The sequence below is a fragment of the Melanostigma gelatinosum genome, assembly GCF_949748355.1.
Source record: "Melanostigma gelatinosum genome assembly, chromosome: 2".
NCBI lineage: Eukaryota > Metazoa > Chordata > Actinopteri > Perciformes > Zoarcidae > Melanostigma > Melanostigma gelatinosum.
This window is the reverse complement of record NC_136635.1, coordinates 31961198-31975722: the sequence shown is the minus strand read 5'-3', so window position 1 is coordinate 31975722 and position 14525 is coordinate 31961198. Positions and strand designations below refer to the sequence as shown.

The 14525-nt window shown below is 44.9% G+C and overlaps 1 protein-coding gene across 1 annotated transcript in view; it reads left to right on the top strand.

Moving 5' to 3' along the window:
• Positions 1 to 14525, top strand: part of LOC306791274 (multiple epidermal growth factor-like domains protein 11) — a gene marked incomplete at its 5' end in the record, with an annotated part of 102962 nt that overhangs the window by 47673 nt on the left and 40764 nt on the right. Inside the window, 5 exons of the mRNA XM_079287925.1 lie at positions 1335 to 1581; positions 3151 to 3271; positions 5120 to 5256; positions 6947 to 7159; positions 7612 to 7786. Coding sequence (XP_079144051.1) covers positions 1335 to 1581; positions 3151 to 3271; positions 5120 to 5256; positions 6947 to 7159; positions 7612 to 7786 — 893 coding nt within the window. The remainder of the gene's footprint in view (positions 1 to 1334; positions 1582 to 3150; positions 3272 to 5119; positions 5257 to 6946; positions 7160 to 7611; positions 7787 to 14525) is intronic.

The following is a 14525-nucleotide window of genomic DNA, read 5'->3' as shown; positions in this document are numbered from 1 at the left end:
TAAAGTGCGGTTTAATGCATTTCTCTCCAGCAGCTACATCAGGGGGAGGATTTGTGCTGCAGCTGCACCAACACTGCGGATCACTCAGATTAACTAAACCGTCAAAGGCTCTATTTTTGGTGTATGTGGGGGGGGGGGGTTAAGACAGTGGACTTGACTTGGTATGAAGAGATCTCAGACCAGCTGTGTCTGCGTTGGTAAACACAACGGGCTGTATAGAGTTTACCGATGTCTCGTTTGCGTCGTGTCTCTCTGACAGTTAAAGGTGAGGGTTTGGTGAGTTAGCACATCTGCTGCCTCAGAGTCTCAGAGTCCTGCAGGTTAAACCGCTGTACACCTTTCTCTCAGTGTTCATGAAGACTGGGACCAGTACTTTAATGTGGGTTTATGGACGTATTCTGGACTGACTGTTGCCTAATCTGCTGTTGGTATGGAACCAAAGCCAAACGAAGCTCTTCTCTTTTTTCTCTTCTGACATTTAGAATTATTTTTTGTTCCGTGGTGATTGTGAAAAACAGTTTAGATGAAAACTGTAATCTGTTATTTTAAGCAACAAGTGTAATTCAAAAGAGAAAAGCTTGAGCTTTGTATTTGCATCTAATTTGAACCGTTGATGGAACCTCGTCTTATCCAGGCAGCAACCTCCGGTTCTGAAGAGTGAAGCCAAAGCTTCATGTGTTAAAGCTGCATTCTCTCTAGTGTCCACCAGGGGGCGACTCCTCTGGTTGTATAGAAGTCTATAGAAAATGACTCTACTTCTCTCTTGATTTATTCCCTCAGTAAACATTGTAAACATGAGTTTATGTCTCAATCTCTAGTTTCAAGTCTTCTTCAATACAGCATGATGTTCATTTAGTACATTATGGTCCATTTAGAGTCACACAGACCATAAAGCAGGGGATGCTTTAGGGCGGGGCTACACAGTGATTGACAGGTCTCGAACAGAGACGTATACGGCGTCTCTACGGCACTCCTCCTCAGTCTAAATATGGTCACTTCCTGTTCACTGGTTGCAAAAAAACAACATGGCGATGGCCGTAATCCAAGATGGCGTTATCCAAGATGTTATCGCCAAACTAGAGGCTTCAAAACATCAGTCCACAAACCATGGGTGACATCACCATGACACGTCCATTTCTTATATACAGACTATGATCATGACCTGACTTCACCTCACCTTCGTCCTCTCTGTTAGAACACTCTCATGTGGATTACTTCATGTTCAGATGACCATGAATCCTCCGCACTCTCAGACCTCTGAACTCGTGTATAAATATTGATGATCACACAGTTTTAAATCACATGTTGACTCACACGCCCTCGTCTCTGTCCAGGCTGTGAGAGCGACTTCTGGGGGCCCCACTGCAGCAACCGCTGTCAGTGCCAGAACGGGGCCAAGTGTAACCCGATAACCGGATCCTGCGTCTGCACCGACGGCTTCCAGGGCTGGCGCTGCGAGGAGCCCTGCGACCCCAACCTCTACGGCAAGGACTGCCTGCTGGAGTGCCAGTGCCTCAACGGCGCCACCTGCCAGCATCAGACCGGCGAGTGTCTGTGTGCGCCGGGATACACCGGAGCCTTGTGAGTAGCCCGGGGGTAGCAGAACACCTTAGCTCTTTTGCTAAATTAAACACATCAAAAATATACAATAATTCATTGCAAACAACTATTTTGACACCATATGGTACACACGGTTCTTCTGATCTGATTCTCTTTGAACCAGCTGCTGCTGTGCTCAATCTACAACACTCTTAACATTTCTACCTTTCTAATGGTATTAAGTCTGCGTTTGGTTTTTCATTGTGTTAGACTGAAGTACATGAATATATAAATCAAACACAACACACAAGAGTGTGTACCGGTTCTGAAAGGTGAAGCCAAAAACTGAAAACTGTAATTAATGCTTCCTCGTTTGTCTCCACAAATGATTTTTCTGTGTCTATATATCCTAGAGAGCAGTGATTCTCAACTGGTGGGTCACGACCCAAAAGTGGGTCGCGGACCCGTTTTCAGTGGGTCGCGGGCCTTTGCCTGACAAAAAAAAGTTGTGATTTTATTTTGAAGGGCATTTTTTTTATGCAGCGGAATTATTCCAGCATGTACGGCACTTGTTCAGCGGTGCAGGAAAAACACCGACCAATGCGTTGTGAATCACATCACGTGATGAAGCTCAGCCAATCAAATATGAGTATTCTGACAAGTTTCCTGACTTGAGTGAGACGTACACACACCGTGACACACGGGGAGAGACGAGGACACAGAGACAGAGCAGGACTGTTGAGTGTGAGTCGTGAAAGTCAAATCATAGGACGATCTCCAAAATAGAGAAATGTCCAGAGAGACCAGAGTCACTAGACTCTGACTGGACAGACTCATAGAGGTGAATTCTTCAAACACTACTTTTTATTTTTGGAAGATGAGAAAAATATAATATTATGGATTTTTCACTTCACCCTGAATGAACTGAGTTTAAAGCTGCAGCGTATTTCAGTGAAAATATTTTTTCTAAATTGAATTTCATTGCGTAATTTATTTTTTAATCCAGCTGTTATTTTACTTGAAATGAGAAGAACATGTATTCATGTATTTCTATGTATTTCTAATCCATCCAGTTAAATTTGAAAAATGAGAATAATATTTGTTAAAATATAATTGATGTGTGCTTTCTTTATTTGATTCGACAGTTTACTACACAGAGACGTTACTACTACTAGACGTCTTGAATATAGATATACCCAAATTATATATATATATATACATATATATATATATATATATATATACATATATATATATATGTATATATATATGTATATATATAATTTGGGTCGTGGGTCCCGGCTTGTCATTAAGGGCTGATGGTGGGTCCCGCAGCCAGACTGTTGAGAACCTCTGCTATAGAGAACCCTTGGAAATACTTTGATGTGTTAAAAGATTTATTACGATGTATAAATAGATAAATACCATTATTAGTATTATATTTATATGTACAGTACAACCAGAGCAGTCATTTTCTCATAGACTTCTATACAACCAGAGGAGTCGCCCCCTGATGGGCACTAGAGAGGATGCAGCTTTAACACATGGAGATTCACTCGGGTTGCCTTCTGACCTCAACACAAACGCCTGCTTCTTGTCTCTTCCCTCCAGCTGTGAGGAGCCTTGTCCTGCCGGTAAACACGGCTCCCTGTGTGAACAGCGATGTCCCTGTCAGAACGGAGGGGCGTGTCATCACGTCACCGGAGAGTGCTCCTGTCCCGCCGGCTGGGTGGTACGAGCTGCTTCACGTCCACAACTGAACCCGCTAATGTGCACGTTTACCCACGTTCAGCTAACAGGGAGGGTTCCAAATGTCTCACCTTTATTCTACGGACTTGAGCAACGTTTGTCACTCGAGAGGTTGTTTTCAAGGGGAGATTTCTGTGCTTATAATATGAGATTCAAAGAAGCTAGATGTAGGAAGTCACAAATACACAAATGCCTGCAAAGAAACCTGAAACCTCCAGGGTGGGAGTACAGAGAGTAGAGAGTGCAGTTTGTGGATGTGAACTGGACCCTGGAGCTCCGTTCCACTGTCGATGCCAGCCACAAGCTAACAAGCTAGAAAACAAGGTGAACAAATAGAAGGTGCTAACTACACCATTCTGATGCTGTGACAGTGTGATTGCACAAGAGACTCTTCATCCGAGTCTAACAAACGAAGAAATAAAACACATAGATCGTGACTTGGATGAGGCCAGACCCAAAATCTCTCAGTAACGGAGAAAAAAGTCTCTTTTTATGTGTTACACAGAATATGAATCACTTTTTCACATTCGTTGAAACGTGTCTGGAGGGGAACTTTAATGGGATAGTTTGGATGTTTTGAAGTGTGTTTGTATGAGGGTCTTTTCCATAGTCAGTGCTTTACTACAGTAGATGGAGTTTGGAGAAATATTTAGAATATTTTCACCTCTTTACCTTTCAGACGGGAAACTGAAGCTGTTATGATCTCTACAAAGACACAAGACACTATACTGTGGATGAGCTTCCCTTTCTGTTCAGTTCCTCATTGAAACATATTCTGAATAAAGCTTAAAAGTTAAACTGATATAGATTATAGTCCACAGCAGTACATTGCTTTGCTCCCGAATCTTCCGTACCAAGTCGATGCCCAAATTCTAAAGCTGTGACGGTATTCGTGTTTTCTGCATCGCCGTGGATCAGGGCTCGAGACTCAAGGTGTCCCGTCGTCCAGGGGACAATAGGAAATGTCCCTGATAATGTTACAAGACATTGTGCTGAAATCAGCAGGAGGAGAGCTCGTTATCGTTAGCGGTTAGCAGCCGGTGGGCAGAACAGTGCTGCTGGGCTCTATCACTGAGCTAACGCTAGCGGAGGCTCCATTGAGTTATTCTGTAATGCCTTCACCTCTATTCAGTAGAGTCGAGCAGCGGGCGAAGGTACAGTACACCGGTATCATCATGTCTTTAAAGGTAATTGTAAAACGTAGTTATTGATGAGAAACTTGAAGCAAATCATCAGAGATTAGTTACGAATTTGCAAAAAGCAACATCTGAACGGTAATAAAGTCAGTTGAGGTGGAGTTTACCGTTATTTTTACTGTGGTCATCCCAACCTCATGCAACCAAACTCCAAAAGAAACAAACTTCCCTTCAAGCCCAGATCTGAGATCACCATGTTTGTGTTTCATATTTCAGCTTTTTCATGTAAAAAAAGGTTTCCTCCTCAAAGTTGGATATTGGCGTTTAGTGTCATCATGGGACACGAATACTTACTCATTTAACTCTGCACCTGCTCAGACTTCTGCAGCTTTTACAAGTTCATCAGATGAAATCTTACTTTTATTTCTAATTCTAAATGAGTGAATAATATGTCCATAGTGTTAAACACGTGGTTATATTCTGGTCGAATTATCCTTTGATCACATGTTATTTCCTGATCTGAATCTCAATTTATGTATCAACCGCTGTTGTCACAACAACATGTTTCTCTCATTAAGATAATGAAAACGTTGCATTCAGTTATCTCCAGTGAAACTAATAATTCATGCACTGATTGCTGTGTACGTCCCTCTGTCCTCATGCAAACACGGTGCTCGTGTCTTCCTCCTCCTCAGGGGCCCGTCTGTGCACAGCCGTGCTCCTCCGGATCGTTCGGCATCAACTGCTCTCAGGAGTGCACGTGTCGCAACGCCGGCCTCTGCGACCACATCAGCGGTCAGTGCCAGTGCACCGCCGGCTACATCGGAGAGAGGTACGTGTGAGCGCGCCGCTGTGGGAAACCTTATCGGACGCCTCGGGGAAATGAGCTCGTTGCAGCTGAAAATATGAATGGATTCAGCAGGGAGGAAGATAAATACGGGACCACAGTAAGATATGTGGTAAACAGTAAATACAGAGTGGGGACGAATGGAAACACTAAGGCAACGCGGTCAACGTGTTAGTGGGAAGTACAGAGGAGCGTGTTTTTATGCACTTTTAAAATAGTTTCCTCCTCTATCTCCTCCATCATCTCTGACTCTCTTCTATGAGGACTGTCCTGCAGCCCCGCCTCCTCTCCGCTCAGCGCCGTCTCTCCCCTCCTCCCTCTCCCTCCATCTTTACTCTCAATTGAGCCAAATCACCTCCATTCATTTGGGCCCCAGACAGGTGAATTAGCCGACATTGAATAATTCCTAGATTGAGTTCTCCTCCTCCCACGTCCACGTTCTAATGGAATTAGCCGAGATAAGAGTCCTGAGGAAGTCGGCATGATTTAAACGTGACGCCAAACAGAAAAATCCTCAACGGGCCATTTTAATTGAGTGATTTGTCTATTTCTTAATGGTTTCAACTTGCGAACGTGTCGAGAATGAAGCTCAGCCGAACTTTAACTGAAACAAATTATTTTTCTTCCGTTTAATGGCGCTCTGCGTATGTGCTCATGATAGAGGTCGCTCAGGGCGTCGGCTCAATGTCGTAGCCTGTTGACCCTCGTGATGGTGTGACGGCGGAGCGAGTCATCAGCGAGGAGAGTGAAGCGATGACACCACTCCGTCTGAATTGTTCGGTAGCAGCAGGAGAATATTTCTATGAGTTGTAGATGTGTGTTTGAAGGATCATTCATGTCAGCGGTTCAGTTCTTTTACATGCACACACTTTTGTTTTCGGGATGTGAAATGTACACAGATGTTGTTACTTCTGTCTTTGTGAACGTGATGCTGAGAGTCCTGGTCCTTCAGGCCCTTGTCTACACTGATCCAGATATTTCTTTCAACGGATATTTTCCTCTGCTTTCTGGCCTCTTGGTCACCAAAACAGATGTTGGTGAAAACTCCTGTTACTTTGTGTCTTTGTGGACAAAAACAAGTTTTACGTTGTGTTAGCACTGCTCGGTCGAATGAGCGCTTTACTTATTATATATATGTATAATAAGAGTACATGATGATATGGAACTGATATTTACAGATAGATTCTTCCAATCAGAGGGAGCTTTAAACATAAAGGTGTTCTCAGCTATTGACTGACACAGAACAGTGTTTCAGTCGATCATTTGAGGAGAAACGGTTCCATCAACTGTTTTACGTCGTGAGTGTAATTGAAATCTGTACATTTAAAAATAAGCTGCAGCGAATGCCGCTGTCTTCTTATGGAGGGAGAAGGCAAACCCAGAGCTTCATACCCTGTACAGTGGTGAGTTATGGACTACAGTTTATACAGATATAGGATCTACGCTCAATTCACAAAACAGCGTTTGTTTTATGAAGTGAATCTATACACACTTGCATGCCCACTTAAAATACCATCTTTAAAATGAGATTATCTTCATTAACCAGAGATGGATGAAGGAAGATGTCCTGTGAAGATGAGCTTTAAAAGCTCTGTACCTGGAGTCATCATGTCTCTGCTGACGTACACCTTCTCCTCACCGCTGCTTTCGCTCCTTGTTTTTCATCCCGGCCCAGATGTCGGGACGAATGCCCGGTCGGCACTTACGGGCCGCAGTGCGCCTACAAGTGCGACTGTCAGAACCGAGCCAAGTGCTACCACATCAACGGGGCCTGCCTCTGCAACGAGGGCTTCAAGGGCCCCAGCTGCCAGGACCGCTTCTGTCCCCCGGGCCTGTACGGACTCATCTGTGACAAACACTGCCCCTGCAAAGCTGCAAACACACTCAGGTACTGAGACCGGCCGACGCAGCGTGACCAGAGGAAGGTTGTGTTTGAGTTACTGCATGTTCAAGTGGTCGGTCTAAAGCCGAGGGGTCCTGATGGCAAAACCACGGCCACCTTTGGTTTTCAGCCTCGACTGTGTAACAACCAGGAGGGCCCGGCCCGAGGACCTACGGCTGCAAGCTGGCTCACAGAGGGTCAACGTGTCGTATTTTCCATACGTGCTTTAAAAGTGATCAGTATATTAAAATCAATTCTAAGAGGAACAGGGAGCCAGGATTGGGGTGATGTGATGTTGTCTGTTCGAACCAGTGAGAAGCAGAGGTTGATGCCAGAGAGAAGCGAGTTACAGTAATCGAGCCTTGAAAAGATGAACGCATGGATGACTTTTTCCAGGTCTTTACGATGTAGACTTTACGATGTAGACCGACTGACCTCTCATCCCTTCTCCCTCTCAGCTGCCACCCTCTGTCGGGAGAGTGCACCTGTGCGGAGGGATGGGCGGGGCTCTCCTGTAACGAGACCTGTCCGGCGGGTTACTACGGCGAGGGCTGCAGAGAGCCGTGCGCCTGCAGCAACGGAGCCGACTGCGACGGCGTGACGGGAGCGTGTCTGTGCGCTCCGGGGTTCACGGTGAGAGACACAAGCAGGCTGGTTCACATCACTGCTTCACATGAACAGCAGGAGCTGCAGGTGGTTCATGGGAATACTTGTGGATACTTGAACTGCTTGACTGCTCTGTTAATGTACGTAAAGGTAACAGACCAATTCAATTCAATAGTTTTGCATTAAGTGGTCGAAACAAATTAGTTCTGCGGACAATGTGCAGGGCTGAAATGATAGTTTCACTCGCTGCCGGTCTTTTGCTTTTGAAAGGAAAAATAATGTATTTGAGTTGGACAGGAGGACTGATGAATCAACCAAAGACACACGGAACATTTAGAATCTACTGTCCTCATGAAGCGGTTCTTCAGACGAAGAGCTTTTTGTTTGTATCTCAATCTCAATTGTTACTGAAAGTGTATCTTCACCCACCGCATCATTTGAAAGAGTAAAATAGTGGGCGAGGGGCTGAGGAGAGGGGTGCATGGAAGTGTGAGGCAGGAGCAGCTCAGTGGGTGTCAACCAGGCGCTGACCTCCGGTTCTGATCAAGCTTCATGTCTTCAAACCTGCATTCTCTCTAGTGTCCACCAGGGGGCGACTCCTCTGGTTGTATAGAAGTCTATGAGTCTATGACTCTACTTCTCTCTTGATTTATTACCTCAGTAAACATTGTAAACATGAGTTTATGTCTCAATCTCTAGTTTCAAGTCTTCTTCAATACAGCATGATGTTCATTTAGTACATTATGGTCCATTTAGAGTCACACAGACCATAAAGCAGGGGATGCTTTAGGGCGGGGCTACACAGTGATTGACAGGTCTCTAGCAGAGACGTATATGTTTAATCACAAGTGTATTAAAAAAACACGATTTCAACAAATAAGATTCTGGTGTAAACTGCTGAAGGTGTAAATGAACTCTTCATCTTTGCTCTGGGACCGGATCCAGTTCGGAGGCTCTTTCCAGCCAACATGTGAAGACATAAAGATATAACGTGTGCAGGCTTCTGTGGCAGCAGGTGCAGAACACGCTCTGTAACATGCTGAGGTTCATTCATCAGCTGCTGATGACGCTGCAGGTTCAGTCGTAGAGTCACAGAACACGCTCTGAATGTAGAACGACGACTGCAGGTGCACTTTACAGTGTGTGTGTGTGTGTGTGTGTGTGTGTGTGTGTGTGTGTGTGTGTGTGTGTGTGTGTGTGTGTGTGTGTGTGTGTGTGTGTGTGTGTGTGTGTGTGTGTGTGTGTGTGTGTGTATAAGCAGTAAGAAGAGATTCACTTCATCAGGACCTCAATAACATCTTCAACCTGTTAGCAAACACGTGAAGCCTGTGAGCTAAATGCTAACACATCTAAGTTCAGCCTGTTAGCATCAGAAGTGGAGCGGAAGTACATTTACCCAAAAACTCTACTTAAGTACCAATTCAAGGAACTTGCACTCTACTTTACACTTCTCCTGTACTACATCCCAGAGGTACATGTTGTACTTTATACTGTAGTACATCTCAGAGGTACATGTTGTACTTTATACTGCAGTACATCTCAGAGGTACATATTGTACTTTATACTGTAGTACAGGGGTTCTTAACCTTTTTGACGTCGGGGCCCAACTTTTCAAGTACAAAGTGTCCCGGGGCCCACTCTGACTATATGCATCAAAAGTGTCAGACAACCTGCAGGTCATACAGAAACAGAGCAGTGGGCCTTTGGAGTCAGTAAAAATTTAAGATTTTTGTCCGCATAAAATAAAAAAGTATCTTTCAGTATAAATAACTGCCGGTGGCTGTATCTGTACAGGTAAAGGACAGTATAGGGCTGTAACTCCACTATCACTGAACAACTGCCTCAAATCTGAAGAAGATTGGACAAAGTATGACCATTCTACAGAGTTTCTTCATGAAGAGATCCAGGCGGAGCTCTAAAAGGACATTTGGAGACCCAAATGGACACATGGTAACCACATGATATTCTGACACACTAAAGGTGTTTCTCCCTTTATATTGTGATTTTATATTATTTTCCTTTTATTTTTAGCCTTTGCAAATTGCAAAAACTATGTATATATGGCCGAAGACATGGTGTGTGAGTAGCGGACTTGCTGTGCTTAATGGCTGCGACCGAGCGCACGAACGAGAATGAGAATAGCTCAGTTACGCAAACGTTGGTTGACGGCTTACGGAAGAGGAGGGTAAGGTTTGTACTATAAGTACTAGCGTTTTCTGAAGGCAGGAGCTCCATGGTAACATCCGCTAGCACGTTGTCGGGTCTGTAATGTGTCTTTTTCCGTTGAAATGCTGCAAGATACGACTTGCAGCGGTTATGGCGACTTTGGACAGTGTGTGTGTGGGCTCCTTTTGTGGAGAAACCATAAGAAATGAAAGAAAATCGATGATTTCTTTGCAAAGATGAGGATTTTGGGCATGCTGGGATACCAAACACGGACATGTTTTGTGACGTATTTGCGCAAACAAGCCGTAGGACCGGAAGGGGAGGGGATCGAGGATGCCGGTGTTGAACAGGCAAAACCCTTGTTAAATAAATGAGATGATAGAATGTGATGATCACAAAGACATTTATTATCATGTGTATGTAAACCTGCATACACAACAAGAAGCCCAACAGACTTTCCCACGAGCGTTGGATGTTTCGTCGCTTGGTGTCTCTTTAGTTTTGAAGGCTTCAGAGCTTCGTTTGATAGCATTAGCTCACATTCCACACACTGAGCACTCGGCTCTGCCTCGTTGCCTCCGTTCACAAAGCCGTACTTAAGAAAGTCAGGGTTGTACTTGCGCACACATTTAGACTTGTGGGGGGTATGGCACCACTGTCGTCTTCATTTTTTCTTTTTAATAACTTATCCATAACTTTCGCTACAGGCTAGCGGCTAGCTGAGTGTCTTCTTCTGCTTATTGCAGCTTGTTAAACAACTGACTGACGCATTACCGCCACCAGGTGGTGGAAAGCTATATTGTAACTGAGCGTCTCATGGACAACAGTAATATCTCTGGTGTCTTCAATTGATAACCTATGCGGTCCCGCGGCCCTCGCGGCCCACAGGTGCAAAACTGAAAGTTTTTCGCGGCCCTCTAGGTGGCGCTCGCGGCCCAATCATGGGCCGCGGCCCTATGGTTAAGAATCACTGCTGTAGTATATACTGTAGGTTGAAAGTGGAATCAGGATTAATTGTTCCTATCAGGTCCGCGGAGGTTCCATCATGATTCCCGATGGATTCAGTGTTGGGATTAAAGTGTGTGCATGAAGCAGTGACCGGAGGCTCTGTGGTCGCCGGCCCTCCTGCTGTGTTGACTGACGTTACAGCGGCTGAGCGGAGAGGAGACACCTTACAGCACACAGATGAACATCGGGGGTTCCAGAGCATGACGGCAGTGGAAGAATGTCCCTGTGGTTGGTAGCAGCTGAAGTCAGTCAGACGTTGCTCTCAGCGTTATTGGTTTTAAAAGGGAACTGATGCCGTACTGGTGACCCGCTGTGTGCTGCTCTTTATGAGTCACTGAGGACAAGAAACCAGCTTTGAACTGAATCTCTACGAGGTATTGTCAATCTGCAGTCGTGTCGTACCACGAGGAACTGTTGGGTTCAGGGAAAATAGTTTTACAGCAAGTTTTCCTCAACTATTTACAGTTATTCACCGTCTTTAAAGCAGAAAATGTAAACTGAAAATGTCCAGAAAACCCTTCTCTCTGGATACTCTTACATTCATAGTTCCTTCTAGATTAATACTTTTGTTGGCCTGTCGTAGTTACGACTGTTGCAAAAAAACCGCAATATTGCAAGACTGAGCTATAGACCAGCTGCCTGCTTTTTATCTCCTGATTTGTTGACGTGAGAGCAGAACGTCCGTCTGACATCTGGCACAAACGTCCACTTGGACTCAAACTTAGAATCTCACAAAACACGGTTTTGGCCGCAGCTCAAGAATTCATTTGCTATCTGTGACAATTTCACATGAATGCCTTATAGGACAGAATGATGGTGTTGTGGACAGACATGGATGTTAACTGCAACTTGACCGGTTGGTGGAGGCAACTTCCCTTCTGGGTTCTGCATTTAGAGAAGTATTTCTTTCGTAAATGAAATTGTCATCTTTGTCGTTTAAACGTTGGGGCGACGTTGGGGCGACCGTGGCTCACTGGGTTAAGAGGGTCGTCTGGGAACCGGAAGGTCAACGGTTCGATCCCCGACTGGGACGTGTCACGTGTCGAAGTGTACCTGAGCAATACACTGAACCCCCGGCTCCCCGGGCGCTGATCAATGGCAGCCCACTGCTCCCTATATACAGGGATGGGTCAAATGCAGAGATACATTTAGTGTATGTGTAAAAATATATATGACAATAAAAATGGTTTCTTCTTAAAACAAACGTCTGATCCATGTCCAACTGCGTAATCAGCAGATGTGACGAGGATGAAGATCATGACAACAGTGTCACGGGAGTTCACAGGTAGGACCCAAACGCAAGACCACAGGAGACAGAAGTTAATGGAAACAGGTTTTATTCATCCTGACTCAGACAGGAAGGTGTGGAGCCCGTGGCTCGACACCGGAGGGCTGGCAGCTTGACGGCGAGTGTAGTCCGTAGAACACAAGGAGGGCAGAGCGGCGGAGTGTAATGCGTAGAACACAAGGAGGGCAGAGGATGCCACGGGGTTTCAGCGGGTGAAAGACGGTACGACCTGACAACCCCAGACTGCAGGACCATAGTTTATATAGAGACAGGAGAATCATTAGTGGGCCCTGAGTCTGGTGTGTCAGGCTGCAGGAGGTGATCGGCTGGAGTGTCCTCAGCTGTGCACAATCACGGGTGCGGCCATGGGAGGCGTCTGGAGGCAGAGGACAAACAGAGCACATGGCACACAATAACAAACAGGGGAATGACAGAACACATGAGGAGAGGAGATCAGGGGAAACACACAACGGGTCAGACAGGGATCTGAACTCTGTGTTCTGTTGGCAGCTTCGTCACCCAGAAACCAAAACGCCATGGAAATAATTCACTGATGTAGATCGTTCGGACCTTTCACATTTTTTAATTGGTTTGTGAAACTCCTCCAGTTGTTTTTGCAGCAGCGCTGTTGTTGGTGGCGCTCGTGGAGCTGGCCTCACAGCGTGCTAACAGCGTGCTAACAGCGTGCTAACAGCGTGCTAACAGCGTGCTAACAGCGCAGAATAAGGTCCGCCGCCCTGCTACGGCCGAGCTGTCGTCCGACCTCGTCCTCTACTGATTGGACGAGCACAGACATGGTGTTTCTCTGCAGGGACGCCGTCAGTGATGATCGGCGCTCTCTCCTCCATAATACATGTGCTTGTTGTGCTGCGTCTCCGCAGTCGTGGGCTCATCATGAATTTAAAGATGAACCCCAAGCAAGACCTGTTTCCCAGCAGCTGAGCTGCAGGACGACGGGCGAGACGGTGGTGGGAAACTCGCTGTCAGTCAACTTATTCCTAAAACTTCAAACCCCTCCACACACAGTGACAACAACGGAGCGGGCCACCTCACGGAGAATACAAGAAGCACAGGCAGTGAGTGAGCGCCGCAGTCATCACGAAACGCCTCTCAGCACGCTGCAGAGAGAGAAGAGATCCAACTGAAGGACGGCCTTCACTTCACGTTACACTTGTTCATGAAGCAGACTGGCAGCTCTCAGCATCTGTAAAATACCACACAATGTCTGACTGTCAGCAGGAAGACGTGTGCAATACTTTCACACTCAAAGGAAACGTTGGAGGATTCATGGAGTGATATCTGACTCCGCCCTGTTTATACGACAGAAACATGTTCATCAGTTTTCATTGTCCCCAGAAAGGTCCATTGTGTTGTATCGTTGTATTTATGTGACACCATCAATCCTCGATTTCTGAGGCTAATATCGATATTTATTCATTTTTTTTAGCACGTGAATAAACAAACAATGTCGATACGGACCTTTTGGATTTAGTATTTTTTGGAGATGTTTCACAGATGAATATTCATTTTTTTCAGTGATATCTGGTGGACAAACTATGTCATCTTAAGATTTTCATTTTGTTTATCCATTATTCATATTTATTGAACCAGAACTGTACAACTGTATCTCCTCCGGTAGGGAGTCCTGGTCAACAGGCAGCAAGTAAAACCTTTGAAAAGGTACCAACGGAGACCGACAACATAAAACATACCAAAACACAACAACGGACACAAAACATGCAGAAATCAGAGGCTACAAGAATCAAGACACATTGTTCTGCCCAAAAATATCTTTAAATATATTTAAACATGTCAAGAGAGGGTCACAATTCCAGATGTTTTACCCTCAAGACAAAATATTACTGTTGGGAACGAAGAGGGGCGTGTTTGGGTTATCAGCATTTAAGAAACTGAATTCTTGACATCAATAGAATTATTAATGTGAGTAACAATTATTAATGATTATTAATAATAACGGGGCACCACCCTGTAAACAGGGACTAATAACCAAACGATAAACTAAGTCTCATAATTAGTGGCCACTCGTAATGTCAATAGTCGGGTGCGACTACACATTCGAAGTGACAGTGAAGGGTTAAGTTCGTACACAAGGCTACTACATACAGATCTTATTACACAAATATGCACAAGTAATCACAAACGACTGCTCTTTAAAATATAACAGAATTTATTAAATCGAAATAATAAGTGATCAGATCAAATAATATCACAACCAACAACGCTGTCATACAATTTTATGTGCCTAATATCTAAACAAATGAATAAAATGGGTGATGATGTATG